Source organism: Cajanus cajan, chromosome 8 (genome assembly GCF_000230855.2).
Source record: "Cajanus cajan strain Asha chromosome 8, NIPB_CcT2T_4, whole genome shotgun sequence".
NCBI classification, from domain to species: Eukaryota; Viridiplantae; Streptophyta; class Magnoliopsida; order Fabales; family Fabaceae; genus Cajanus; species Cajanus cajan.
In genome coordinates this window covers 12,918,337-12,944,675 of record NC_138524.1, presented here as the reverse complement: position 1 = coordinate 12,944,675, position 26,339 = coordinate 12,918,337, and the positions used below count along the sequence as shown (strand labels likewise).

At 36.1% G+C, this 26,339-nt stretch overlaps 6 protein-coding genes across 6 annotated transcripts; 4 read left to right on the top strand and 2 right to left on the bottom strand.

Annotated features, from left to right (window-relative positions):
* The first annotated feature begins 286 nt into the window (after positions 1-286).
* On the top strand, positions 287-3,816 carry EXPB1 (expansin B1). Its single transcript, XM_020379882.3, has 4 exons — positions 287-566; positions 1,084-1,384; positions 1,972-2,101; positions 3,175-3,816. The coding sequence occupies exons 1-4, from the start codon at positions 389-391 to the stop codon at positions 3,367-3,369; spliced, it is 804 nt and encodes a 267-aa protein (XP_020235471.1). The 5' UTR covers positions 287-388; the 3' UTR covers positions 3,370-3,816.
* Positions 3,817-11,256: 7,440 nt separating this feature from the next.
* On the top strand, positions 11,257-12,806 carry EXPA20 (expansin A20). The gene is made up of 3 exons (XM_020379920.3): positions 11,257-11,529; positions 11,622-11,940; positions 12,177-12,806. Exons 1-3 carry the CDS (start codon positions 11,397-11,399, stop codon positions 12,487-12,489), a joined length of 765 nt encoding a protein of 254 aa, XP_020235509.2. The 5' UTR covers positions 11,257-11,396; the 3' UTR covers positions 12,490-12,806.
* A 1,091-nt stretch (positions 12,807-13,897) lies between these two features.
* Positions 13,898-16,130, top strand: GCL2 (GCR2-like 2). The gene is made up of 6 exons (XM_020379931.3): positions 13,898-14,119; positions 14,212-14,396; positions 14,477-14,588; positions 14,668-14,784; positions 14,891-15,208; positions 15,662-16,130. Exons 1-6 carry the CDS (start codon positions 13,940-13,942, stop codon positions 15,998-16,000), a joined length of 1,251 nt encoding a protein of 416 aa, XP_020235520.1. The 5' UTR covers positions 13,898-13,939; the 3' UTR covers positions 16,001-16,130.
* A 2,415-nt stretch (positions 16,131-18,545) lies between these two features.
* Positions 18,546-19,461, top strand: LOC109815256 (uncharacterized). The gene is made up of 2 exons (XM_020379917.3): positions 18,546-18,719; positions 18,796-19,461. The coding sequence occupies exons 1-2, from the start codon at positions 18,599-18,601 to the stop codon at positions 19,275-19,277; spliced, it is 603 nt and encodes a 200-aa protein (XP_020235506.2). The 5' UTR covers positions 18,546-18,598; the 3' UTR covers positions 19,278-19,461.
* Positions 19,462-19,917: 456 nt separating this feature from the next.
* Positions 19,918-22,191, bottom strand: LOC109813494 (serine/threonine-protein kinase BLUS1). The gene is made up of 2 exons (XM_083061314.1): positions 21,666-22,191; positions 19,918-20,072 (listed from the first exon to the last, which is right to left on the bottom strand). The coding sequence occupies exons 1-2, from the start codon at positions 22,189-22,191 to the stop codon at positions 19,918-19,920; spliced, it is 681 nt and encodes a 226-aa protein (XP_082917440.1).
* A 1,827-nt stretch (positions 22,192-24,018) lies between these two features.
* LOC109815246 (epoxide hydrolase 2) lies at positions 24,019-26,058 on the bottom strand. Its single transcript, XM_020379902.3, has 5 exons — positions 25,860-26,058; positions 25,555-25,769; positions 25,085-25,255; positions 24,769-25,004; positions 24,019-24,432 (listed from the first exon to the last, which is right to left on the bottom strand). Exons 1-5 carry the CDS (start codon positions 25,930-25,932, stop codon positions 24,183-24,185), a joined length of 945 nt encoding a protein of 314 aa, XP_020235491.1. The 5' UTR covers positions 25,933-26,058; the 3' UTR covers positions 24,019-24,182.
* Positions 26,059-26,339: the final 281 nt, after the last annotated feature.

Genomic DNA, 26,339 nt, shown 5'->3' with positions numbered 1-26,339 from the left:
AAATAAAAAAGAGAAGAAAAAAAATATAGTTTAATCAACTTAAATTTGTAATTTGGATCTATTAAAGAAACGGCATTTGTGTCTTTTCTTTGTCTCGGAGGCAAATGACCAATTGACCCTTGTTCATTTCTCGCGCGCACATGCGAAATTAACGCCTTAACTACCGGTGGGACCCAGCCTAAGTCCTTGAATGGCACCCTTCCGTAAATAACCACCAAACCAATGGACAACAAAGTAAAAACGGTAACGCCCTGTTCTACTATAAGAAACCCAAAACCCCCGTAACGGTCTAACTATAAACACACTCACTCACTCACTCTGCCGCCACCACACTGTCGGCAACGCCCCCAGAGCCCTCTCTGTCGCTCCAACTGCCACCCACTGCACAATGCAGCTCCACCGTGCCTCCGCCGCCTCCAAACTGACCCTCGCCTGCTTCAGCCTCGCCTTCAAACTCGTGCTTTTGTACGCCGCCCAGGGACAACCTCAGCACCGTGGCCCAGACCTGCATTGGTACCCCGGAACCGCCACCTGGTACGGCGACCCCGAAGGAGACGGCAGCACCGGTAACTAACTAATTAATTCCCTTCACAAGATCCTTTTTTTCACTAATAACTCAGCCAATACAATTGCCCAGAAACTAACAAAACGTAGATGTAATTTTTTTAAGTGTTTTTGATATTGTTTTATTTTTTTTATTACAATTGATGTTTTAATTCAATAATTTAAGATAAAATTCTAATTTAATTTGATTAAAGGGAACAAAATTTAATTACAAATTTTAGCTGTTTTAATGTTATTCTGTTGTCAAGAGTATCTTGCTAACGGAAGAGTTTTCACCTAGATATATTTTTTTTACTTTGACAGTTTGAGTATTAAAGATATTACACAAATAAACTCTAATTCTAATGGAGAAACAGTGATTTAAGGAGTTGTTTGGACGTAGCTAAGGAAATTTTGTAGTAAAAAGGATTAGAATGTTTGTTTGAGAATTGAGACGTATGATTATAAAGGGGTGTAGAATTAAATTATATGGTGTGAATGTTGTGATAATGAGTGAGTTTGGGTGAATGATGTGTGAAGGTGGGGCATGTGGGTATGGTACGTTGGTGGATGTGAAGCCGTTCAGGGCGCGGGTGGGAGCGGTGGGACCCTTGTTGTTCATGAAAGGGGAAGGGTGTGGTGCGTGCTACAAAGTGAAGTGTTTGGACAAGAGCATATGTTCGAGAAGAGCAGTGACAGTCATTATCACGGACGAGTGTCCCGGTTGCCCCTCTGACCAAACACACTTCGATCTCAGTGGTGCCGCGTTTGGCCGCATGGCCATAGCTGGAGAAAACGGTCCACTCAGAGACCGTGGCCAAATCCCTGTCATTTACCGAAGGTAAATCTATATCTAAATCTACATTTTCATTTTTTAATAATTAATGTTACTACCCATTTTTTCATAACGAATCTCTATCATAAGATCTGACTAAACAATCAAGTCTCTCTTTTCAACCGCAGTTTTTATCTATAGCCATTGTTTAAAGAAACCAAATCCTTTGTAACACTCCATTATATATATATTAAGTAAAAATAGACTTGAGTATGTGAAGTGACTAGCAGCTATATATATTGTAAGAGTAATAATGTAAATGTTGTTGTATGTTTTTATTGGGAATGGGGGACCTTGTTGCATTGACTCTTTGACTAGGGTAGTACCATTTTTCCCCCTTATATTTGACTTTTGACTGTTTTTCTAGCTTATAATATTAACCCAGCTTCCCTTTAAAGGAAAAAGGTTACTCTCGGTTTGTGCTTCCCTGTTTGTTTCTATATATCAGGATGCTACATGATCTGCGTCTGAGTGTACCCTTGTTGAGTCCCGAGTGATTGACCCTTTTGTTTTGTGGATTAAAGGAAAGGCGCATTTTCAGTATCATTTTTTTAATGAATAGAATTTGTCCTCTGTGTTTGTATCATTTGCAGAACTCCGTGTAAATATCCAGGAAGAAAAATTGCCTTTCATGTTAACGAAGGCTCCACACCGTTTTGGCTATCGCTTTTGGTTGAGTTTGAGGACGCAGAGGGAGATATCGGCTCCATGCATATACGAGAAGTATGCATCTTCATTTTTTCTTTTCATATACATACTTTATTTCCATAACATTATATATTATCAAATGAGATATTTATTACTGCAAAAGATAAAAACTGTAATATAAACTATTTCCTCAAGTATCCCATATTTTTATTATATGAATAAGGTACAAAAAGAAAAAGAAAGAGTAAAAAATAAGAGAACAGGATAAAAAATGCTCGAGAGAAGAATCTTAAACTTCTGGTCTCAGAGAATCTGATGCCGTTACAGCTAATAGCCTCTAATGTAGTAATGTGAAATATATGAAAGTGGAGAGATTCTTAATATATTTTATAACTAGAATGTACACTTGATTTATTTAACTAATAAAGTGCAAATACGATGGATGATAAGATATTGCATCTTTGGAACACTGCTTCTTGAAAGTGTTGCAGATTTGACCAAAAGTAACTGCCCAAAGGTGAAATAAAGCATTATGGTCATTCACATTTTTTTACTGATAATAATAAAAGGGAACTAACTAGCGTGGTCAGTTATTGTAGTCAATGTCCAGAGTTTGACAATTCCAAATGTTTGGGACGTGTCTCCTTAGTACACGTGCCTCAACACTACCATCCTTTTCACTTTAGGATAGATGAGAATGAGATTATCTGGTTCCGATTGGTAGAGTTTCTTCTCTCCTATTAAATATTTATCGGTGGGTTATTTTCTTCATATATGTATAACGGTGACATTGACAACTTGCTATGGTGGTGCTTTTCCTGTCTTTTCTGAACTCAAAGCATGTGACATGGGACCAATGTTAACAGTAACAATCCTCACTTCTCCCCCACTACATGAAAGGACTTAGAGTCGTTTAGGAACTAAATTACCAAAACAAATTAAACAATTAAGTGTTGATGTGATCTCTGTTTACAAACCAATTAAATAGTGCCTATACTAGTATACGGTTAATCCCTACATATAATATCTGCCTCTGGTAATATAGGTGGGGTCAACCCCAATTTGTTTTATTTCCAAATTTTACAGTATAAAAACGAGGCTTGCTTTATTATATTGTTTACTTAGTTATTGTATTTTGCTATTGCCAGGCAGGGTCTACGGAGTGGCTGCAGATGAATCACCTATGGGGTGCAAATTGGTGCATTATTGGGGGACCTTTAAGGGGACCATTCTCTGTGAAGTTGAGTTCTTCCTCTGGGAGGAGCCTCTCTGCAAGAGATGTTATTCCGAGCAATTGGGTTCCAAAGGCAACTTACACCTCTCGCCTAAACTTCTACCCCTAGTCACAAGCCAAGGCTTCTTCATCTCAAACTCAAAGTGGGTAATTATTAATAAGTACATTTCAACTAGTTAAAGGCTGGTCATGTCCCATAACGCAAAAATAGTCTTCATGGGCTTCCAACTTTCTTTCCATTGTTTGCTATATATTATATACTACATTAGTTCCTTTACTTTTTATTACCCCCTTCCCTTTTTTTTTTTGATAAGAAAAGTAGCCATTTGGAGTGCACAAGGGCATCCAATGGTCCTTCTCCTTTCTTATTTTTTACATATTGAATTTGTATACCTACTTTTCTGGTGTGTTGTAACTGTTGGAAGTAAATGTAATGTAGCCCTCTCCAAATTGGAGAGAGAGCGTGTAGTGTAGTATCCTTAAATTCCATGTGGAGTTGAATGTGTGTAAGTGTAATGGTCCCCTTAGGGTTTTAATGGATATTTCATTTCATGTTTGTTCTGGACCCATTGAATGTTTTAACTTGATTTGATTTTGATGATCTCGTGATAAACTCCACATTGTGGGTCCTTATGGCTAGTTTCGTTCTTAGCTCTCATTTCATTAATTAATTTCCATTTTGACTAAAATAAAAGGTGATTCCACTTGGCAAGATCATTAAAGACAGGTATTTCGTTACCATGCCAGATTTACCTTGTCTATTATCACATCATACTACTTTATGAAACTTTTTTACAGTTAAAAAACAGTGTTAAAATAATGTAGCTTTTAATTGGAAACACACAATTTTCAACTCTATTCGCCTAATGCATGCCAACTCAAAACGGGTTAGTTTTTCATGTGCAAAAGTTTTAAAGCAAAACGCAACAACAAAATTTGAAAGGACTTTGACAAGAGCTCAAGCGGTAGTCTAACTTGATTTCCAACCAAGTATCTCAAGTTCCATTAAAATCTTAAATTGAAAGTGTTGTGATTTCGCAAAGGAGAATTCCTATTTCCAATATTCACTTGGTTTTAAAAATCATTTTGCTAACATTAGCCTTATATGTTACCGTTGGTTCCTTTGTAGCGGCATCTGTAGTATGAGACGTGAATAATCAATTAAGGCTTCCAACTAAATAATGCATGACTTCTTTAGTTTCCATAATTATTACTCACAAATATAGGTAATATGGTTCTTTCAAGTACGTCATCAATTAATGAAGAATAACGTTATTCTCGCAACATTTTTTGTAATACTTAATTTTATCTATCTTAATTTATATATTATTTCTATATATCTCGTTGTTATAAAAAAAATTATTGTGAAAATAGCATTACTCATCGACGAAATGGAAAATTGTAAGCATGGGATTCCTTGATAACACTACCTGTAAAGTTATCACAAAGAAAGATGGAAGAATTGAACGATTGACAGATTTAAATAGGGGAATCTTACAAATGTAGTATGATGGATGCAATCATTTTTAATAAGAAAAATAGGTGTTATGCACAAATGAATTGGTTTGGTGTCAAGAACCCAAACTCTACTTTTTAGATGTATTTTTTCCTCAAACATCAATTGTACATTGTTCCGTAATTTTTGGCCGAATTTGGTAATTAGGAATCTAGGTTTGGTTTTGACCCCCTCTACATAAAATCAACATTTTGTAGTTTTTTCTTAATTATGATTTCTAATATATTTCTAATATGACTTAAGAGTTAATTTATTTTTCTTTAAGAACTACATAATAAAGAGATAGAGTAATATATATCCTAAAAAAATGATAGAGTAATTAATACTTCAAGGATAAAATTGATATTTTGCTAGATGATATATGGACTAAGGAATCTTTAGGGTCGAGATTTCCAAATTCTTTTTGAAGTTAAACTAATTTTCAAAGATAAAATGTGCATAAAAAGCATTTTTGTCTTAAAAAAAATCAACACTTCGTACCCATTCTCAAGCCCCATGAAAAAAAATAAAGCTTCCTTCCCCCTACCTTTATGATGAAATCAGCTAAGATGATTGAAAAGAAACTAGTTGGATTTGGTTGAAAATTTCGTCTTGATCATCGTGATTATTGCGTGCAAACAGACAAAACGATTAGAAAATTAAAAAGAAAAATAGGACTTAGGGTGTTGAGAACAAATCTATGGAGGCAGAGTTTACCGTGCTATATATAAGTCAAGGGTACTTTTCTCCCATAAACTATTTCATATTTAAACCTATATGGATATCTAGAACATTTTCTCAAAGATAGTTCATTGTTGCTTCTACATTTTCTGCATGACGTTTGAAGCATCTCAAATGATAATCCAAACATACCATTGCTAGTGTTTAGTTTGACATTTTTGCAGCTTATTATTTATTTTAAAGTTAAAGATAAAAATAACAGCTCAAATTTAAAGTTAAAGTTATTTGGTAATTTTATAATTTGCTTAACATTGAAAAATTATTCTCAAGTTAAAATATTGACTAAATTATAAACACTCTTCAGAGTTTCGCAAGATTGTATAAACACCTCTCACTTTTTTAACTCTACAATAACTACACAAGATTTTGGTTTCTAATAATTCGTTTATGGATTAGTACATTGTTGGAAGCCCAAATACGAATAGGGGGTTACTACAGAGTTCATCCACATTGTTTTTGCTTTTGGCAAGAGTTGGTTTCTTTTCTTTTCGTATTATTCAGATATCTATTTTCAAATTATAATGCACACTTTGGATTGACTCCATTACTAACAATTTTCATGTCAGGTACTATTTTCTACATTTTATTTTTTCAATCATAATTCAATTGTTAAAGGAACATAACGTTTTTCTTGTTCTTGCAATATATAGTGTTTAGTTGATTGTATGATGATTGGGATGTCAATCCAATATTCTATATGATTTGGAGAGGAAGGTAGGTTGCAGTGGTTTTGTTAGTTGAAATCATTTGCCTTTTGGCCTTGGCAGATCAATTTATACTTTATAATATACATGCATTATTAGGAGCCACATCATGTTCAAGGAATGGTTGGTGAAACAAGCTATTCATTCATCACGATGAAAACTCCTATAATATAATAATTTTAAAAAGCTTACAAAAAAAAAGTTGTATATAAATGAACTCGTTACAAAAACAAAGATTGCAAAGAAAATAGCCAAACTTTATATTATAGAGTATGGTAAAAATATGAGGAATGACAAACGTGAAGGTAATGTAAATTTTTAGATAGGTACCAAGCACATCATATATAGGACAGACAACATAAAGTTCTGCAACATAGACCTATCACAAAAAGTACAATTAGTAATGATAAATTGGGTCAAATTTCTGAGACTAATGTTTACAACCAGTTAGTAATGACAAAATGAGTTCAACTTGTGACAAGATTGGTTAAACTCGTGAAAACATTACAAGAAAGAGAGAAAAGGTATTTATCTCATGAAGGGAAGAATGATATGCATCTATCTCATGAGACTAGAGTTTGAAAGAAAGATGAATACACACATTTAGAAAAATGAAAATGACATATTTATTTAGAAAAATGCAAATTCAAAGTATATTTATATAGAGAAAGATGAGTGTCTCGATTAAATTATCTTTTCCCTAAAACGTCTTGGAAGCAAAGAGTGAAAATTTTAAAATTGAAATAAGAATTATAATATAAGTGCGCTAATGAAATTAGAAAACATAATGAATTTTCTAATTCAATTGTACTATGAACTGGTGTAGAAAGCGACTTTCTTAAACAATTCTTCGTAAAATCATCTAGAAAGTTGTCAAAAATTTTAGAAGTCGAAAAGGACATCAAAATTTTAGATTGGTTATATAAATCAAACAACCATGAAGAAAAAAGTTTATTTTTAATATTTTCTCCTCAATTAAAATTTCATTTTTCCTTTTTTAATTTTCTCTCATCCAAACATAATGAAGGATAAAAGTTTATTCAACTAAAATTGTATAATTTTAATTTTAATGTGTTGAGCTGGAAATTTTATACTAAAATTTTCAATAAATGTTTAAACTATTTTTCTTAATAAATATAAAATTCTTCATATGATTTTTTTAATAGAATTAAGTGTACAATTAGTGTGTGTTTGAATTAACTTTCAAGTAAAAAAACGCTATACATTAATAATGTAAAATTACACTATTATCTATAAATTACTCATATATAATAAATTTACAGCTAAAAACCTAATTTAGTCCTTTATTATAATTGTTTATTTCAATTTAGTCTCACTTTAATTTTTGGTCTCAATTTGATTCTTAATAAATTAAATTGTTGCAATGTCGGATTTTCGTCCAAATTATTTAAACGGAGTTAACTGTTGGCCACATGAATGCCACGTGAATGTCACGTGGATGCATAGGTGGATGCCAAATTTTTTTAATGCATCTAGAACCAGAACGACCCGTTCTGGTTGCATTCTTGGTGTGTTAATTTTGCACCTGAAACGGGCCGTTCCAAGTCCAAAATTAACACACAAAAAGTGCAACCAGAACGGGCCGTTCTGGTTTAAAATGTCAAACACAAACGGTCGATGATTATAGTTCACGGTTGTGAATCGTGCAAGAAAAAAGACCCAAGGTACAAAGCATTTCAAACATTGAATTTGATAATGTTGTCAATGGGGATTGATAACTTTAATTGCTAAACATTTAGGCTATACAGTGTATCATTAAGGACAATGTAATGTATCACTAAAGATAATGGTAGCAAGTTTTATTTCATTGTTAGTCAAACTGGAGTAAACCACTTACTACCAAATTGACACTATACAATCAAGGATGAAACGACATGGTGTTTCCCCTTGAAGTCATTAACCGATGTACCCCAACAACAACAACCTGTTCTTGAGGAGGTACAACATGAAGTAAAGGAAGAGGATACACAGGACAAACATTTCACCACCCAACCACATGTACAGGTAGATAATGCTGATATCCTATTAGTCATTCAGTGTTATATGGTAGATAAGATGTATTATTGACACCTTCAGCGTTCTCTAGATGATTTCCCTTCTCAGTAATTTCTTTGAACTTTTTTAGTATATGTTATGTTATGTTATGAATTTTTGTTTTCAGTCTCTGAACCATATTTCTGTCTTTGAATTTATGATATGTTATGAATTTTTATTTTTTATTTTTGAATCACATTGCGACATTTTGTTGAACGTACGTTTGTGGTTGGCATTTGAACGACTCGTTCTGAATCTAGAACGGCCCGTTCTAAAACCAGAACGGCCCGTTCTGGATTTAGAACGACTCGTTCTGCTGCACTTAGGGGTGGGTATGCGGACCGGTCCGGCCTGTTTAAGGCCCGGTCCGCGAAGTCCACATTTTTAACGAGCCGGATAAATCCGGTCCGCGAAATAAATGGACTTAAATCTTCAAGTCCGTATCCGGCCCGTGAAGCCCGCGGATAAACGGATAAGTCCGCGGGCCCAATTAAATCTAAATTGTTTAAATGAATATTGACTCAGATTTTAAATTTTTTTTCCTTTATTTAACCTATGAAAACATGAGGAAAAAAAAACATATAAAATGATATAAATATACTTCTAATAATAACATCAAACATTGTAAATAATAAATCAAAGTCTTAAATAACAAAGTTTACACATTCTAAATTTCTAATAGAAATATTTAAGTCTCAATGCCTTTAAAATTTAAAGTCCAAGCATACCAACTATTAACCAAATATTAAAGTCTTACTACCTTAAAACTTTAAAAGTCTTAATACACAACCAAACAAATATAAAACATTTCTAAGTCCAAGTACATCAAAGTCTAAATACCTTAAAACATCAAAGTCTTAATTAATATCTTAAAAACAAACATAAAACATTTGTAAGTCCAATTACATCTATCAAATATAATCAAGCATCTTCAATAATAAAATTTGAGTCCACATTTAAACGGGTAATCCGCGGGCTCGCGGATTAAATCCGTAAAATCCGCGGACTAAACGGACCGGACCTAAAAAGTCCGTATGATTATACGGATTAAAAAAAATGGGCCGGTTATCCGTGAAGTCCGCGGACTTACGGACCGGTCCGCGGACTCAAGTCCATATACCCACCCCTAGCTGCACTCGTGGTGTGTTAATTTTGCGTATGGAACGGCCCGTTTCAAATTCAAAATTAACACACAATATGTGCAACCTCTGATTTAAGAACGGGCCGTTCTGGTTCCAGATGCATTAGAAAAATTTGGCATCCACCTATGCATCTACGTGGCATCCACGTGACCAACAATTAACTCCGTTTAAATAATTTGGACGGAAGTCCGACATTGCAACAATTTAATTTATTAGGAACTAAATTGAGACAAAAAAATTAAAGTGAGACTAAATTGAAACAAACAATTATAATAAGAGACTAAATTAGGCAATTTATTAATTTTTATAATAATAATCTTAAAATTCATATTACAGTAGATATTTTTTTACATTAACAATATATAATCATTCAATTCTTAACTTTCAATTCTACCAAAAATTAATTACTGAAAAACGTTGAAGGCCTAAGCAAAATGGTATATTTCGAAAACTTGAGCGTTTTATATTATGAGTTGTCTCAACTCATTTTAAATGTTGTATATTCTTAAAAAAATGTATATATAACTTCTTATTTAATAAACAATATTTTAACTAACATGTACTATTAATATTTTTAAGTTTAACTAACAATTAGTATGTATTAATAACACAATTTCTGTATTAATAATATATAATAAAAAGTAATATTAATTGTTTACAATAACAACACCAATTATCGATGAGAATATTTATCAACATTTGTTTTCTTGGAACTAAAAATGTCACTAAGGATAGAGAAATTAAGTGTATAATAGTTAATGAAAAATTATATTATGAATGTAATGAAAAACATTTAATATGAAAAAAGAATAAAGCATAAACGAAGCAACCAAATCCTTAAAACAGTGGATGTCCCAGAAACAAAATGATTAATAAAGCAGTGCTTTGGCAGTCAAGGTTCCACAATGGAAGAGTAACAGTAGAGCTTTCCGCTTTGCGTGTCTGCCACCACCACAAAGCACAAAACCCTTCTCTTATCTTATGTTATGTCATGGATCAACTACATCCAAATTGCAGGCTCCAAACCCTCCTTTTCGAGTTGGACTCTTAATTCACTCCTCGCCTAAAAAGAAGAGACAATACAAAAGCATGAAAACAGACAAACTCTCCTCGGAATGACCAACAAATTACCTTGTTTCTCGCCTTCTTTCAATGACCCTACAATTTGGAAACTAATGATCCATTGCTCAAATTTGTCAATGCTTATGCTTCTGTTCATGTATGTTTGATTTTCGGTTAGGACTAGAGAGGCCACAAGTTTCTTGTTAGTTTTCACACTTTTCAGTTGTAAACTAAGTTTCTTCTTTTATCCATCATATTTGTGTTTTTTAAGAAGTATTTATTTACTTCATTAATGAGCAATTTTTATAAAAAAATTTAATTGGTCACATTTAATAAGTTTTTCATTTTAATTACATATTTTCATTGATAATATCTGAATTTAAATTCTTTTTTAATCAACAATTTATTATAAGTTTTGTTTTAATTTTACCTTAAAACTCAAATTGCAATAGAAATTTTTTTTTTCGTAAACACAATTTATAAAATAACTCTATAAGATTGGTATAACAGTAAACCGTTTGTATAGTTTATTTGAGATCATAGATACAAACTCCATTAATGTATTATACAGACAAAAAAAATCTCAATTTACAAAATAATTTTTTTTCCAAATTTAATCCAAACATATATTATGGGTATGTTAAGATAAAAGTTATGAATATGCTTTTAAGAATTTTAATGTACATTCTTGAATTCCAGAACAAAAACAAAAAAATAAAATTTATTTTTATATATAATATTATTGAGTTTTCCATGGGACCAAAACATCCATGATATCTCCATCTATAGCAAGGAGGAGTGATCATTTGCAGTTAGAAAAAGAACCCCTTTTTACTATTTCTTTAGTCCTCTCAGCCCCACATATCACAAAAACATAATACACTTAAAAGTATTACAATTTAAAGTAATAATCAGTTTCTAAACTCCATTATCTCAGATGGGTGCTCTTCACTCTTCCCTTCTCTACTTGATTTTACTACATTCATTCAAGATTGTTGCTTACAAGGACCAAGAATGGAGGAAAGCCACGGCAACTTATGCCAATGACACAGAGGGGTCTCTTATCACCGGTACTACTTCTCTTGCTCCTTGGTTCTTAACATAGTCTCAGGATAAAAACACCATCATGTTTCTGACAATGTGTTTGTGCCATGTGTTGCAGAAGGAGCTTGTGGCTATGGAGACCTCCACAGGGCCAGTTATGGGAAGCACAGTGCAGGGTTAAGCACCATTTTGTTCAGCAGAGGGAGCACATGTGGAGCTTGCTATGAAATCAGATGTGTTGACCACATCTTGTGGTGTGTCATGGGAAGCCCTTCTGTGGTTGTAACTGTTACAGATTTCTGTGCTCCTAATTATGGCCTTTCAGTTGATTATGGTGGGTGGTGTAATTTTCCAAGAGAACATTTTGAGATGTCACAGGCTGCATTTGCTGAAATTGCCAAGAAAAAAGCTGATATTGTGCCGGTTCAGTATAGAAGGTAACCAAGATTAAAGTTTCAAAGATAGAGTTGATTAAATTTAGTGCTAAATAAATGTGTTTTAGGTTCTCAACTTTGTCTTGTTAATAGTTATAGGGAGGAAATTTACCAAATATAAATAATACTGGGACCAAATCATTGTTTTTAAGATATAGGGATTAAGACCAAAAAGTAAAAGGACCTAAAAACACATTTTACTCTTAAATTTACCATGTTAATGTTTAAGTTTATTGCAGGGTAAAGTGTGAAAGAAGTGGTGGTTTGAGATTCACAATGAGTGGGAGTTCACACTTCTATCAAGTCCTGATTTCTAATGTGGGGCTGGATGGTGAAGTGGTTGCTGTAAAAGTGAAGGGATCTAGAACAGGATGGATACCAATGTCAAGGAACTGGGGACAAAACTGGCATTGCAATTTCAACTTCCAACGTCAGCCTTTGTCCTTTGAGGTAACCATCAGCAGTGGAAAAACACTCGCATCTTACAATGTAGCACCCGCAAACTGGCTCTTTGGACAGACATTTGAAGGAAAACAGTTTAAGGATGAGTAGATTCAGAACACTAGATAGGATATGTTTTGGGGAGAAGGCTTGAATTTTTAACTTTGAGCTGTAATTGTAAACTATGATTAGTGAAATCGGTTGTCAAAGAGCACAAACTTAATTGTATATTTGCTCATGATTCATGATCAAACATTGGTTCATGGCTGTGGTAAAAATGATGGGGGGAAAAGTTAAGCAAAGGGTAACCTTTGATCCCTATCCTTAAGATTCCGTTGATCAAAAGGCAATCATTGACGGAATATGTAATTATCTGAAAAGTAATGTCCTTTATAAGTAGTCATATGAAGAACTTAGTTCCTTTTCCATCTTGTGATTTAGTTTGTTTGCTTGAGCTTTTTCCCACCGAAAACTAAATCCTCCTCTCCACTCCATGGTAAGACAAAGTGTGCGTTTGGAATCAAATCCAAAATGTGGATCATCAATCTCTCCCCACATCCAGTAAAAGTAATAAAGATTAACTTCCCCATTAATTTGATGTGATTCTTGCTTGGATGTCGATCCTGGACATGCATCCAAACATGCTCATAGTTTGATTTGAAGTCAATTAATTCCATTTCTTTCAAGTTCCAAGCCCATTTTTAAAACAGCAAAGTTTCTGGATCAATATTTTAAATTTATATCTAAATATTTTTTAAGTAGTGGAGAGGATAAGCATTTATATTATCCTAACTACATTGTAACATAGTACCGCCTATAATTAAATAACAAAATGCTACTTTGTTCTAAGTGCAAGTTGATATACATAATAAATTTAGGTGATCCTGCATTGTGTTTTTATTTGTTCCGGAACGTTTTTTCACCATATCAGATTAAAAATATTAATGCCATTCTTCTATGGAAGCCCTTCATTAATTCTATCATGAACTATGATATTTACCCTTACCAAGTTGGGGTCACATGACTCCTCAAATCACTAATACATCTCTTGCATTTTTGTCTTCTTTGGGTGGGGAAGACATTGAGGGACGTATTGGAGGTTCCCTCAAGCTTTGGATTCTGAATTGTAGCCGTATAGGATTGGTGCTGTTGATCCACATTAGTTAATCTAATTACTAATATGCCCCTTCTCTCTTCATCTCGTGTCATATTCACAATTTATGAGCTTCTTTTTTAACACAAACCTTGTTTATGTAGTCTACACTCTTGGTTCAACTCTAAGATCTCTAGCGTATAATCTTAAGAGTTTCTAAAATAAGATCTTGTGTATAATAATATATGAAAATTATATTTTTATTTTTTTTATTTCGTTACAGAACCGATAAACATTCCAACTTTTGAATGCCACGAATGCACAGATGCCAACTACGTGTCAGAATAGTAGGCTGACAGGTCAGACTCCGAAACCAGAATCACAACCGAAACGACGTCGCTTTAAAACAAAGCTCGCAACTTTTCTTCCTCTGTTCACTCTTCTTCTAGAATCTTCAGAGCCGAAGCAATGGCGGATCGGTTCTTCCCGAACACTATGCCGGAGTTCGTAGCCGAAACGACGCCGTCGACCCCGCAGGAAGAAGAAGAAGCTCTCACAGTGGGCGACTCGCTCCCGAAGCTCCTCGCCATGCCCCAAGCGCCACTCTGGGAGCGTCTGAAACGCGCCGCTCTCGACCTCAAAGAAACCGTAAGTCGTAACCAACCCAACCCTACCCCTCTCTTTGTTGTATGTTACGCACGCTTCTGCATTCTCACAACACGTGTGCGGTTTCGTGGCAGATAGTGATAGAAACGTGGGGAGTGACCGGGCAACACGTGAGCGAGCGCGACTACACTCTCTACTGCGGCCTACTGGGCACCGCTTTTCTGCTCTTCAAGTCCTACCAAGTGACCGGCAACGGGAACGACCTTGCCCTCTGCTCCCAGATTGTGAAGGCTTGCGACGCCGCTTCCCTTCGTTCCAGGTTCTTCTCTCTCCCTTCGCTACCCTTTTACCGTTTCCATTTTCGTGTAAGGGTTCACACTTTGAATGAACCGGTGACAGTGACGTGACCTTCATATGCGGGCGCGCTGGTGTGTGCTCTCTCGGAGCCGTGGCTGCAAAGCACGCTGGCGATCACCAGTCCTTGAGCTACTACTTGGCTCAGTTTGAAAAGGTATTTATTGTTGCTATTTGAGAATTAATGATGCAGTAATTAATAATAATTAACAACTTGTAGTCCCTTTGGGGTGCAGATTAAGCTTTCAAAGGATCTTCCTGACGAGTTGTTATACGGGAGAGTTGGTTTTCTATGGGCGTGTTTGTTCTTAAACAAGCACCTTGGTCAGGGGACAGTTCCTTCCAGTTATACTGTGGGTTTCGTCTCTTAACTGTTCTTCTGATTTTTGACTTTGTTGTGTGTTGAATTGGGAGAGGAGTGAATATTAATAAGTGCAATGGGGTGGAAAATGTTTTCAGGCTATGGTTGTGGATGAGGTGATTAAAAATGGAAGGGCGTTGGGAAGGAAGGGAAGATGCCCCTTGATGTTTGAATGGTATGGGGAGAAGTATTGGGGTGCTGCACATGGCTTGGCTGGGATTATGCATGTGCTCATGGATATGGAGTTGAAGCCAGATGAGCTTGAGGACCTTAGGGGAACTCTCAAGTACATGATAAGCAATCGCTTTCCCAGTGGAAACTATCCTGCTACTGAACAAGATAGGAGGAACGATGCTCTTGTGCATTGGTGTCATGGAGCTCCTGGAATGGCACTCACACTTGTCAAAGCAGCTAAGGTGATAGATAACTTGTACTCACTTGAGAACAATTAACATGATCATTGAAAGACAGTTTTATCGCATTGATTAAATGCCTTTTCTTGATCAATTTTTTGTGTTGCTTTGTGAAATGATATCATTGTAGAAGCACTTTTGTTTTGTGTGATGTCTATTTTTTTAATCGGTAGGAATTACGGTCACAGCAACTACTCCAATTCCTCACAACTAGAATGGCCGTAATGGTTCGCAAAAACTTTTGTGTGATGTCCATGCAACCATTGATTTCATCTATTTTTTCATGTTGAGCATTGTCATACAGTCATGCTGATATGCATAACGTTTAGGTATCATTTTCCAATATAAATACACTGGACACCTATGTTGTGCATCATAAAACAGAAGTATATATACTTTTTTCAAATTGAATTTTGTTTGTTGAATGTTTTTGCTATCATGGACCAATTATCACAGGTTTTTGGAGATAAAGAATTCTTGGATGCAGCTACGGAAGCAGGAGAGGTGGTTTGGAACCGTGGTCTGCTCAAGAAAGTTGGGATATGCCATGGTATTAGTGGGAATGCGTATGTGTTTCTGTCACTGTACCAACTTACCGGGAATGTGAAGTATTTATACAGGGCCAAAGCTTTTGCTTGCTTTTTGCTTGACAGAGCTCATAAGCTGATATCTCGAGGAGAAATGCATGGAGGTGATAGACCATATTCATTGTTTGAAGGGGTAGGAGGCATGGCTTATCTCTTTTTGGACATGGTTAATCCTTCCCTCTCTAAATTTCCAGCTTATGAACTGTGAGAATCTACATAATTTGGAAATGAGGACTTATGTATAACCGTATCTCATATGTAAATGAAGTCAAAATAATTGAGAGCCAGCCTATGTAGGATATGTATAATCCTCATATAAATTTCGAGTTATGTGCGAACTTGATTGTGTAAATTTCTTTATTTTTTTGTTTGTTTTGCGTGCACTCAAACGACAAACACGTACTACCTAGTTGTGCAAGTTTGGACTCTCTTCATACCGTGGAAATCAATGACCAATGATCTGTGCTGGAGCCTGGAGCTGTAGTGGTGACGGAGTTTGTCTTGAGAAATTGGGATTAAAATCCTCTGCGGTATATTTTCAAACTGCATGCATTTCAGCCATGTTTTATTAAAAACCATATAAATGTGTGCTGTTAGTGAGAAAAGCGGTGGATCTAAACAGTGCACCAGGTGCAGTTACTTTTGAAAGGATTCATATTCGAGAAATTGGGATGGGTTTCAGGATTGTGTGCTTTGTATAAAGACTTGGCCATGGGTTGCAAATTACAATGATATGTGAAGCTCAAATAGGCAAAAGATTCTTGACGCCTCCAAATATCAAACAGCATCCTTACATAAAGTAAAGCTAAATAAACAACATCCTTATATATATTTGTTTCATTAAGCAAGTAATTAAATATGTGATGGTTAGGATAAAGATCCACCAGAGTTCAAAAATGAACTTGCGCCTTGTGCAGTTTTGATCCAAAGCTTCTTATTAAACAGCACATATTTATTTGTAATTTTTTATTAAAACATATATACCATTTCGAGGGCTAGGATGCATGCAGTTTCGCAGAGGATCTTAATCCGTGATGGTTAACATGTGGCAGACAAGCGTAACTATTTTTATTTTTTATTTTTTTTTTACCGAAGACAAACGCAATTATTAAAATGTGATATTTCTTCGAAGTCTTGTTTTAAGTTATTATATATTTTAAAAAATATTAATACATAGATTAAACAATATTTTTTATAAAATTAATCTTGCAATTTTTTAAAAATAATACAAATTAATAGTTACTTAATTAAAAATACAAATAACAAATAATTAATTAATATTATATTAAAAAATTAACATGCTACTTATTTTGAAATTTATTTTTTAATACGACATTTATCGTGAAATGGGTAAAAAAAATATTATTAAATAACAAACAACAAAAAAAAAAACATAAAAAAAATGTTTTCGACTGCTGTAATATTTAAATAAGAGTCGACAATCATATTTAAATGAAAAAAAATAATTGATAAAAGTACCAAAACATGATAATTAAGGTAGTATCCTTTTATGAGAATAAATATAAAAACTGAGAAATAAAATTATGTATTAACTATTAAGCTAAAAATTCAGCAAAAAGTATAAAATTAAAAAAAAAAGTAATGTTAAGGTGCAAGCAATTTTTCTTCAAAACAATGGAATTCATCTACTATTAATTTTTATAGATATATGTATTCAACGTTTTTGAAATGATAATTGTTTTTAAGCAAATAGATTATTTTTATAAAAAATAAAAGGAACAATCACCAGGATATGTTAGGTACTCGATATTAATAATAAATAAACTATAATTCAGTTGTTTAAGTATCATTTTTCTCTCCTAAATAATCTTTAAACCAATAAAATTATATAGTCTATAAAATATTGATTATGCATCAATTTATTCTCTTGGTTTATTTTACTAGTACAGAGAAATTAATTTAAATTTCTTGAAAAAGTTGAAGGACAATATAACATAATTTCTAACAGTTCAAAAATTATTTATATAATTTTAATAATTTAACAACTATTTAGAAAAGAGGGTAATGGTTTACTCTTAACTAAATTAGTTTTCCTTATTTAAGGAATTAAAAGAAGCGGTTGATAAAATTTCTTATCAAGAGGAAAATAAAATAAAATAATTTTATATGGCATAATTTTTTAAATATATAAAATAAAAATTATTTAAATATAATTTTAGTCCTTCTTATATAAGTAAGTTTTAATTTAGGTTTTTTAATTTTTTTATTTTCCATCCTCTAAAATTTAGAATATTTTAATATAATCATTTTTTTTAACTACTTAATTCTTTATTAATAGATTAAATGATCATTCAAATGTTATCTACGACTAACCCCAAGCGTGTGGTTTAACAGTAGGGGTTAATTCACGCTTAAGCAAGGAGTTCGAATCCTGCCTTATGTGGTGCTCCAACGTAGCGAGGAGATTAGTAACGCCTATTATTAGCAGTGAATCTTTGAGGTGGATATTTGAGATTAATCACTCCAGGGACGGAACCAAAAAAAACAATCTTATCTGCAACTACTAGAAATACTACATTAGAATATAACACTCCTAAATTTTAGAGAGAAAAAATTCTAGAAATTAAAATGAAAATTTACTTATTTGATAAGGACTAAAAATATTATTAACATTTTTTAGCAACTTATTTATAAATTTTTAAAGAATGAAAAATATTTTGTTATAAAAATATAAAATAAAAAGTGTGATTTTTGTATGAATTAAAAAGATATTTAAGATGGTTAAATTTGGGGGTAAGGAATAGTTTAGATTTGAGCCGGAGAGGAAAGAGAGTTGAGAAGAATAATGGCAGAAGAGAAGAGCAGAGACGCTCGAAGACGAAGAAGAATCCTCCAAGAAGGATCCGACCGTCTGGCTTTCATCACGGGTCGTATCCAAACACTCCCCGATCCAAACACCACTTCTGGTATCTTCTCTTTTCCATCACTCTCTTACTTCTCCTTTTCAACTATTCTAATTTCCCCTCTTTGCTTTGCTTGCAGTCCACCACCCCCAACCACCCCCTCAGCCCGAGATCTCAACCGCCCCTACTCCCCAACCTGAACCGGAACCCCAACCTGAAGCTGTCCGATTACAACCACAACCTCGGAGCCAACGTTTGATAACCCCAAGCGACATAAGTGGTGCCATCTACGCCTCCAGGGGTAGGCGTCTTTGTTGTTCGGTTCTGGTGGCCCTTCTAGTGCTCGCATCTTACAGCTTTGGGATCCCAATAAGCTTTCGACCGCTCTACTTGCTTCTCCTCACTAATCTAACGCTTCTCATTGCCTACCTCTTTTCTGCCCAAAACAGGGGCTCTTCTGGAGAGGGTTTAGGGCAACTCGCCAAGACCTTGGAACTCTGTCTCCTGCTGCGCAGCGTGGCCGATGCTGTCTTCATCGATTGTGCCGTCTATTCACTCGTTCTCGTATGTGGTCTCTCTCTTCTCCGCACAATCAATCATCAAATTCTTCTCTTTCTTTGAACTCTCTTCTTTTTCATTTACGTTTTTTACTTTGTAACTCACTTTCACTTTACTAATTTCCTTCTTCTTTAGTTACTTGCCATTTTTTTTTGCTCAATGCACTGTAATATGGAAAATAAGAAACTCATTAGCCTAGAATGCCTAATGACCATTGTTTGGAATTATTATTCTTTTTTTTTTGCTACTCCTAAGGTTCTGCTAGCTCACTGTCAAAATTCAGCCTCACCCTAAAACTAATGAGTAATTATGGTTTGGACTCCATGTGTTTTTTTTTTTATTTTATTCATGCAAATCGAATACAGTATTAAACTGGACTTTATATCGCTTATACATTCTGTTCCGGTATTGGAGACCGCCGCCGAAGAACCCTTAGCGATACCGAGCTAAAAGAACTTGACAGCAGTCTTGACCTAGAACATTCGATGAGAGTAACATGCCGCCTTAGACCCAATCATTGCTATATATCACGGTGTGACGTTATAGACATGAATTGCACTTATGATCCCATAAATCACGTCCCATTATGGACTCGTAACTCCCGGTATTTATTACTGTTCCCACGGATTGTGGGATCTTATTGATTGTCCGAGTGAGCCAGTTAATCTCCCCATATTTGGGTCCCTCTTGTGTGATCGGCATTTTACCGACCTGCTTCTGATCGGCCAATATGGTCGGCCAATGGGAGACCACCACGGTACATAGCCCTCCATGCTCGAGCACTAAGGTGTAGATCGTCTAAATTTCTGACCTTAAAGCGCTCTTCACGCCAAGGTGTAGATCGTCTAAATTTCTGACCTTAAAGCGTTTGTTACGCCAAGGTCTAGATTGTAAAAAATAAAATTCCGACCTTAAAACGCTTTTCACGCCAAGGTATAGATCGTTAAAATGCCGATCTTAAAGCGCTTTTCACGCCAAGGTGTAGATTATTAAGAATGTCGACCTTAAAGCGCTCTTCACGCCAAGGTGTAGATTGTTGAAAAATTTTGATCTTAAGATGCTTTGACGCCAAGAGACGTAGATCGTTAAATTGTCGACCTTGAAAGGCGTTTTTTCGCCAATGTACAGGTTGTTAAAATCTGCCGTTAATGCGACGTCGTGGCCAATGTATGGGTCGTTAAAATGCTGACCTTGAAGGGTTTTTTTTCGCCGAAGTATGGATTGTGCCGACCTTAAAGCGCTCCTCACGCCAAGGTGTAGACTGTGCCGATCTTAAAGCGCTCTTCACGCCAAGGTGTAGATTGTTGAACGTGTCTACCTTAAAGCGCTCTTCACGCCAAGGTGTAGATTGTTGAACGTGTCTACCTTAAAGCGTTCTTCACGCCAAGGTGTAGACTGTGCCGACCTTAAAGCGCTCTTCACGCCAAGGTGTAGATTGTTGAACGTGTCTACCTTAAAGCGCTCTTCACGCCAAGGTGTAGATTGTGCCGACCTTAAAGCGCTCTTCACGCCAAGGTGTAGATTGTTGAACGTGTCTACCTTAAAGCGCTCTTCACGCCAAGGTGTAGACTGTGCCGACCTTAAAGCGCTCTTCACGCCAAGGTGTAGATTGTTGAACGTGTCTACCTTAAAGCGCTCTTCACGCCAAGGTGTAGACTGTGCCGACCTTAAAGCGCTCTTCACGCCAAGGTGTAGATTGTTGAACGTGTCTACCTTAAAGCGCTCTTCACGCCAAGGTGTAGACTGTGCCGACCTTAAAGCGCTCTTCACGCCAAAGTTTGGGTCATTCAAATGTCGACCTTACAGTGCTCTTCACACCAAGGGATTGATCGTCGAAATGCCGACCTTAAAGTGCTCTTCACACCAAGGTTTGGGTCATTGAAATGCCGACTTTAAAGTGCTCTTCACACCAAGGTTCGGGTCGTTCAAATGTCGACCTTAAAGTGCTCTTCACACCAAGGGATTGTTCGTTGGAATGCCGACCTTAAAGTGCTCTTCACACCAAGGGATTGATCGTCGAAATGCCGACCTTAAAGCGCTCTTCACACCAAGGTTTGGGTCATTGAAATGCCGACCTTAAAGTGCTCTTCACACCAAGGTTCGGGTCGTTCAAATGTCGACCTTAAAGTGTTCTTCACACCAAGGGATTGATCGTTGAAATGCCGACCTTAAAGTGCTCTTCACACCAAGGTTTGGGTTATTCAAATGTCGACCTTAAAGTGCTCTTCACACCAAGGGATTGATCGTCGAAATGCCGACCTTAAAGTGCTCTTCACACCAAGGTTTGGGTCATTCAAATGTCGACCTTAAAGTGCTCTTCACACCAAGGGATTGATCATCGAAATGCCGACCTTAAAGTGCTCTTCACACCAAGGTTTGGGTCACTCAAATGTCGACCTTAAAGTGCTCTTCGCACCAAGGTTCGTGCCGACCTTAAAGTGCTTTTCGCACCAAGGTCGCTGGAATCTAATAGGCAGGCAGAAACACCGAAATCGCCGAGTTTAACAGTGCCGCGCGAATCAATGAGAATGTTACCGGCTTTGACATCACAGTGGATGTGTCCGTGATGGTGAAGATACTCCAAACCCTTCAATACCTCTTTGAGAATGGTTGCAATGACAACCTCTTCAAAACCATCGGGATGCGCGGCTTTCAATATGTGGAGGCATGAACTGCCGGCCATGAACGGCATAACCACCCAAAGATTGTGCTCGACGACGAAGGAGCAGTGCGATTTGAGGACGTTAGGGTGATCGACGAGGATCATGGTCTGGGTCTCACGAGAAACGTTGAGATCGCGATTGTCACGTTCGAAGTCGAGGATTTTGATGGCGACGACCTCGTTGAAGGGAACGCATAGCGCCCGGTGCACAGAAGCGCTTACGCCTTGGCCAATCTCCTCGTAGAGAAGGTAATGCTCGGCGCCGATAGGGTACTTCTTCTTCTCTATCTCTTTTTCTTTGTCCTTGTCCCTCATGGTGGATCCGATTGGAAGGAAAAAAGTAAGAGTGAGTTATTTTGAATCAAAGAAAGAGAGTGAGGTGAGGTGAGGTGAGGTCACGTGAAGATGGGTTCTGTTGCGCAACTTTCTCGTGAAACCACTTGGCTTTTTTTTTTCTTTGTGAATCAGTTTCTTTGTTGCGGCCTTATCGGATGGCCAGTGTTTGGGTTTGAAAATCTCTCCGCCCGCCACCTCTCGTTCTCTCTTCAAGGGGCACACCCCTTGATTGCATCTTCCTTACAAATTAAAACCAACAAAACAAAATAACATAAAATCAAATCAAATCAAATCTTCTATGGCAACCAACCACCCCGTTGTAAGATCCAATTTTGGATGCAAATAAAGTCAACACCGAACACAAAGGGGGTGGAATTTACCACATGGTCATCAAAACCTCAAAAAATCTCGTGACACAACGTGAATCACCCCGAGATCTAACAGGGCTTCCAAATCAATTTTTGAACATGTGATGTCGGGTATAATATGAATATAGCACATGGGTATTAACAAAACAGTGACTTTCTCAAGAACACAAGCAAAAGGTGGGATTTTTCTTTTTTGATCTTACCAAACCAAAGATGAAAGTGGTGGTGCAGCGTCAATGAATAGTCAGAAGAAGAAAAGGTGTATCATATTGACACATGGTATTGACCAGTAAGCGTGGATTATGGAGATAGTTGGCGATGATGAATGAATGAGTGAATCTGGATATGTTGTTGCGTGTAGTGTGTTCCTACTTCCTACGACTTCTCTCACTCCTCGTATTGAGACTTTCTGCTCCCGTCCAACAACAAAGGTGTGGGATGCAGTTTTACCTGCCCCACGGTGGGCGCCAAAATGTTTCGGTATTGGAGATCGCCGTCGAAGAACCCTTAGCGATACCGAGCTAAAAGAACTTGACAGCAGTCTTGACCTAGAACATTCGATGAGAGTAACCTGCCGCCTTAGACCTAATCATTGCTATATATCACGGTGTGACGTTATAGACATGAATCGCACTTATGATCCCATAAATCACGTCCCATTATGGACTCGTAACTCCCGGTATTTATTACTGTTCCCACGGATCGTGGGATCTTATTGATTGTCCGAGTGAGCCAGTTAATCTCCCCATATTTGGGTCCCTCTTGTGTGATCGGCATTTTACCGACCTGCCTCTGATCGGCCAATATGGTCGGCCAATGGGTGACCACCACGGTACATAGCCCTCCATGCTCGAGCACTAAGGTGCAAAGAGCATGTTAGATCGGTATTTTACTGACGTGCCTTGGATCGGCCAATATGGTCGGCCAATGGGAGACCACCACGGTACATAGCCCTCCATGCTCGAGCACTAAGGTGCGAAGAGCATGTTAGATCGGTATTTTATTGACGTGCCTTGGATTGGCCAATATGGTCGGCCAATGGGAGACCACATTCTATTCACAACTAGCTGAATTAATTTTTGTTTTCTACTCTGTGTAAGAGAAAAAAAAAAGTGTGTAAAAGAGATATGCTACAGCCTCGAATAACATGGATCGAATTATTGTCTGAACCGTTTTGTTTTTGCACCTTTCTCTGAACTGTTAAAATTAACTGTGTATCTTAACCTCCCGTAATACGTAGCAAAAAATAATAATAATTTGGTGAGATGAGTTGATTTTAGTTTATTTTTATTATTTAACTTACGGTTTTGCTTTATTATTAACAGGACTTGTAGCTTCTTTTTCTTCTTTTTTTTTTTCCTTTTTTTTTTTTTGGTTTTCTATTTATACCACCAGCTAGCGTTTTTCATATATTGTTTGTGTTGTCGCCATCAAACTCTGAACAAAGTTTCAGATTTTATTTGTTATGAACGTTCCAGACTTGAATACAACATGCACCCTCTTTCATGAACTGGAAGGTGTAGAGGTGGAGGGTGGAAATTACAACGTTTATTGAAATGACACAAACCATAAACGAAACATGCTTTTAGCAGTAAAACAGAGTCAGATACTTTGTTTGTCGAGGAACTCGATGATGAGTTGATTCACCTTCTCTGGATTTTGTTCATGCACAAAATGGCTTCCTTCTGGAATGTATATGATTTCCAACCCCGGCACAAAGTTTTTCACTGCCCCACTTCGGATATAGTCTTCCATGCCTGGAAACTTAAACACGTAATCTTCCTCACCCATTATCAAAAGTGCTGGAATCGTAACCTTCACGTCACTTAAGCCAGTTTCCACATTCAGACTCCTGCATAAATATTCGATATGCAATGTTAATGAAGTCTGTCCCCCAATAACATGGATAGCCACTAGTCGGAAAAAGATGCACTTACGTCTCTTCAATTTTAAAAATTATAAATTATAAATAAAATAAAAGGAGATAAATTGAATAGGTAAATTATAGATGGTTATTTAGAGCGGTTATTTTATTTATTTTTTCTTAACAAATGCAGAATATAATGATTTATTAAAGTGGAGAATAAAAAGAATTATTTATATAATAGGTATAGAAATAATGATATGCTTGTGATAAACATTTACACACCACTTTATAATTAATTACATAGAAATCTGTTGTGTTTACCTGTAAGGAACCTGTAATGCGTATCTGAATCCAGATTTTTCATATAACGAAGCATAGGTTGCAAGATCTTCCTCAGAGAACCATGGAGGTAAGGGAGTAGAAGGGTCAAACAAATCCATGATTTCTTTATCATCAGGTGCTATTGGCACCTTACTTTTAGAGAAGAGAGTGTATATGTTTCTTATCACTGATTTCACAGGAAAGCGTCCAAAATCAGCTTCTGCCCTCCCAGGCTCCTGAAAAATTTAATTAGTCAATAATGACCACTACTAAAAAAAATATAGAAATTATGAGTGTTATCATCTGGAAATTGTACCTGCCACCTAGTAATATAGAAGCCTTTGGGAAGAAGGTGGTTTTGGACAGCAGAGGGACCAGGAAGCAAGAAAGGAACGCCCAAAGTTATGATGGCAGCTACTCTTTCTGGGCGCACAGCAGCTGCAAGATATCCTGGGATTGCACCAAAATCCTTGCCAACAAGGAAAGCCTGATAATATAAAGTATAAACCATAGAAATCTACTCAGTCAAGGGTTTTTCATCCCTATCCTTACTCATTTAAAACTAGTTAAAACACTAATTTCAACAAGCCAAAATAAACCATCCCCTAGTTCTGGTTTTGGGTTTTGTTTTTGTATTACTTCCCTTTTGAGCTTAGGGCTGCATAATGAATATCTGAACCGAAGTTCACAACTTGGAAATAATTTTTTTAGCCGTATACTTGAAAATGGTTTAATTCACTTCCACACAAGACATATGTAATGCAACATATCTAGCTTCTTCCTTACCTTGGTGATGTTTAAAGCATCCAAAAGACCCTCAATTTCAGGAACCAGGTCAAACATGGTTTCCTTTTCTGGCTCAAGTGGATGCTGAGAGAGTCCATAGCCTCTGAAATCAAAGGCAATAGCCCTATAACCAGCGTTTGCCACAGCAATCATTTGGTGCCTCCATGTGTACCAGATCTCTGGGAATCCATGCAAGAACACCACTGCCTTGGAGCCTGCACCAACAAATTGATCATTATATAACCTGAATTTGATGCATATGACCACTTACTAAGTATTCCAATATAGGGTCTTCAAGGATTGACCACTTCCAATCTCTGCCACATGCAGCTTCAGTCCATTCACTTCCACATGACTGTGCTGGATCTTCTCCATCATAGATCAAGAGGCTTACTGCAGAGAAAATAGTGTCTGAGATATACACTGGATGAGGGTAAGCTCTCAAAGGGAAGAGAAAAGTTGTGAACTCAAAGGTCCAATCCAGGGACCGAGTTGATTACAATTTTTTTAATACTTTATATCGTTTAAAATAAATTATGTTCCATATTAAAATAAAAATATTGTCCCGTGTTCTGTCTGAAGATGATGTGTAGCCTACTGAGTGCATGATGCATAAAATTAGTTTTTAATTTAACTCATAATTTCGAAGAAAAACATTTGTCTCTCATATCAATCGTACTCAATTTGGATAGCCTGTCTTTACGAAAATATATTATGTGGCCTAGAAAAAAAACAAAAACAAAAACAAAGTAGAGTTATTTAAGTTCCAGATTTTAACATTTTCA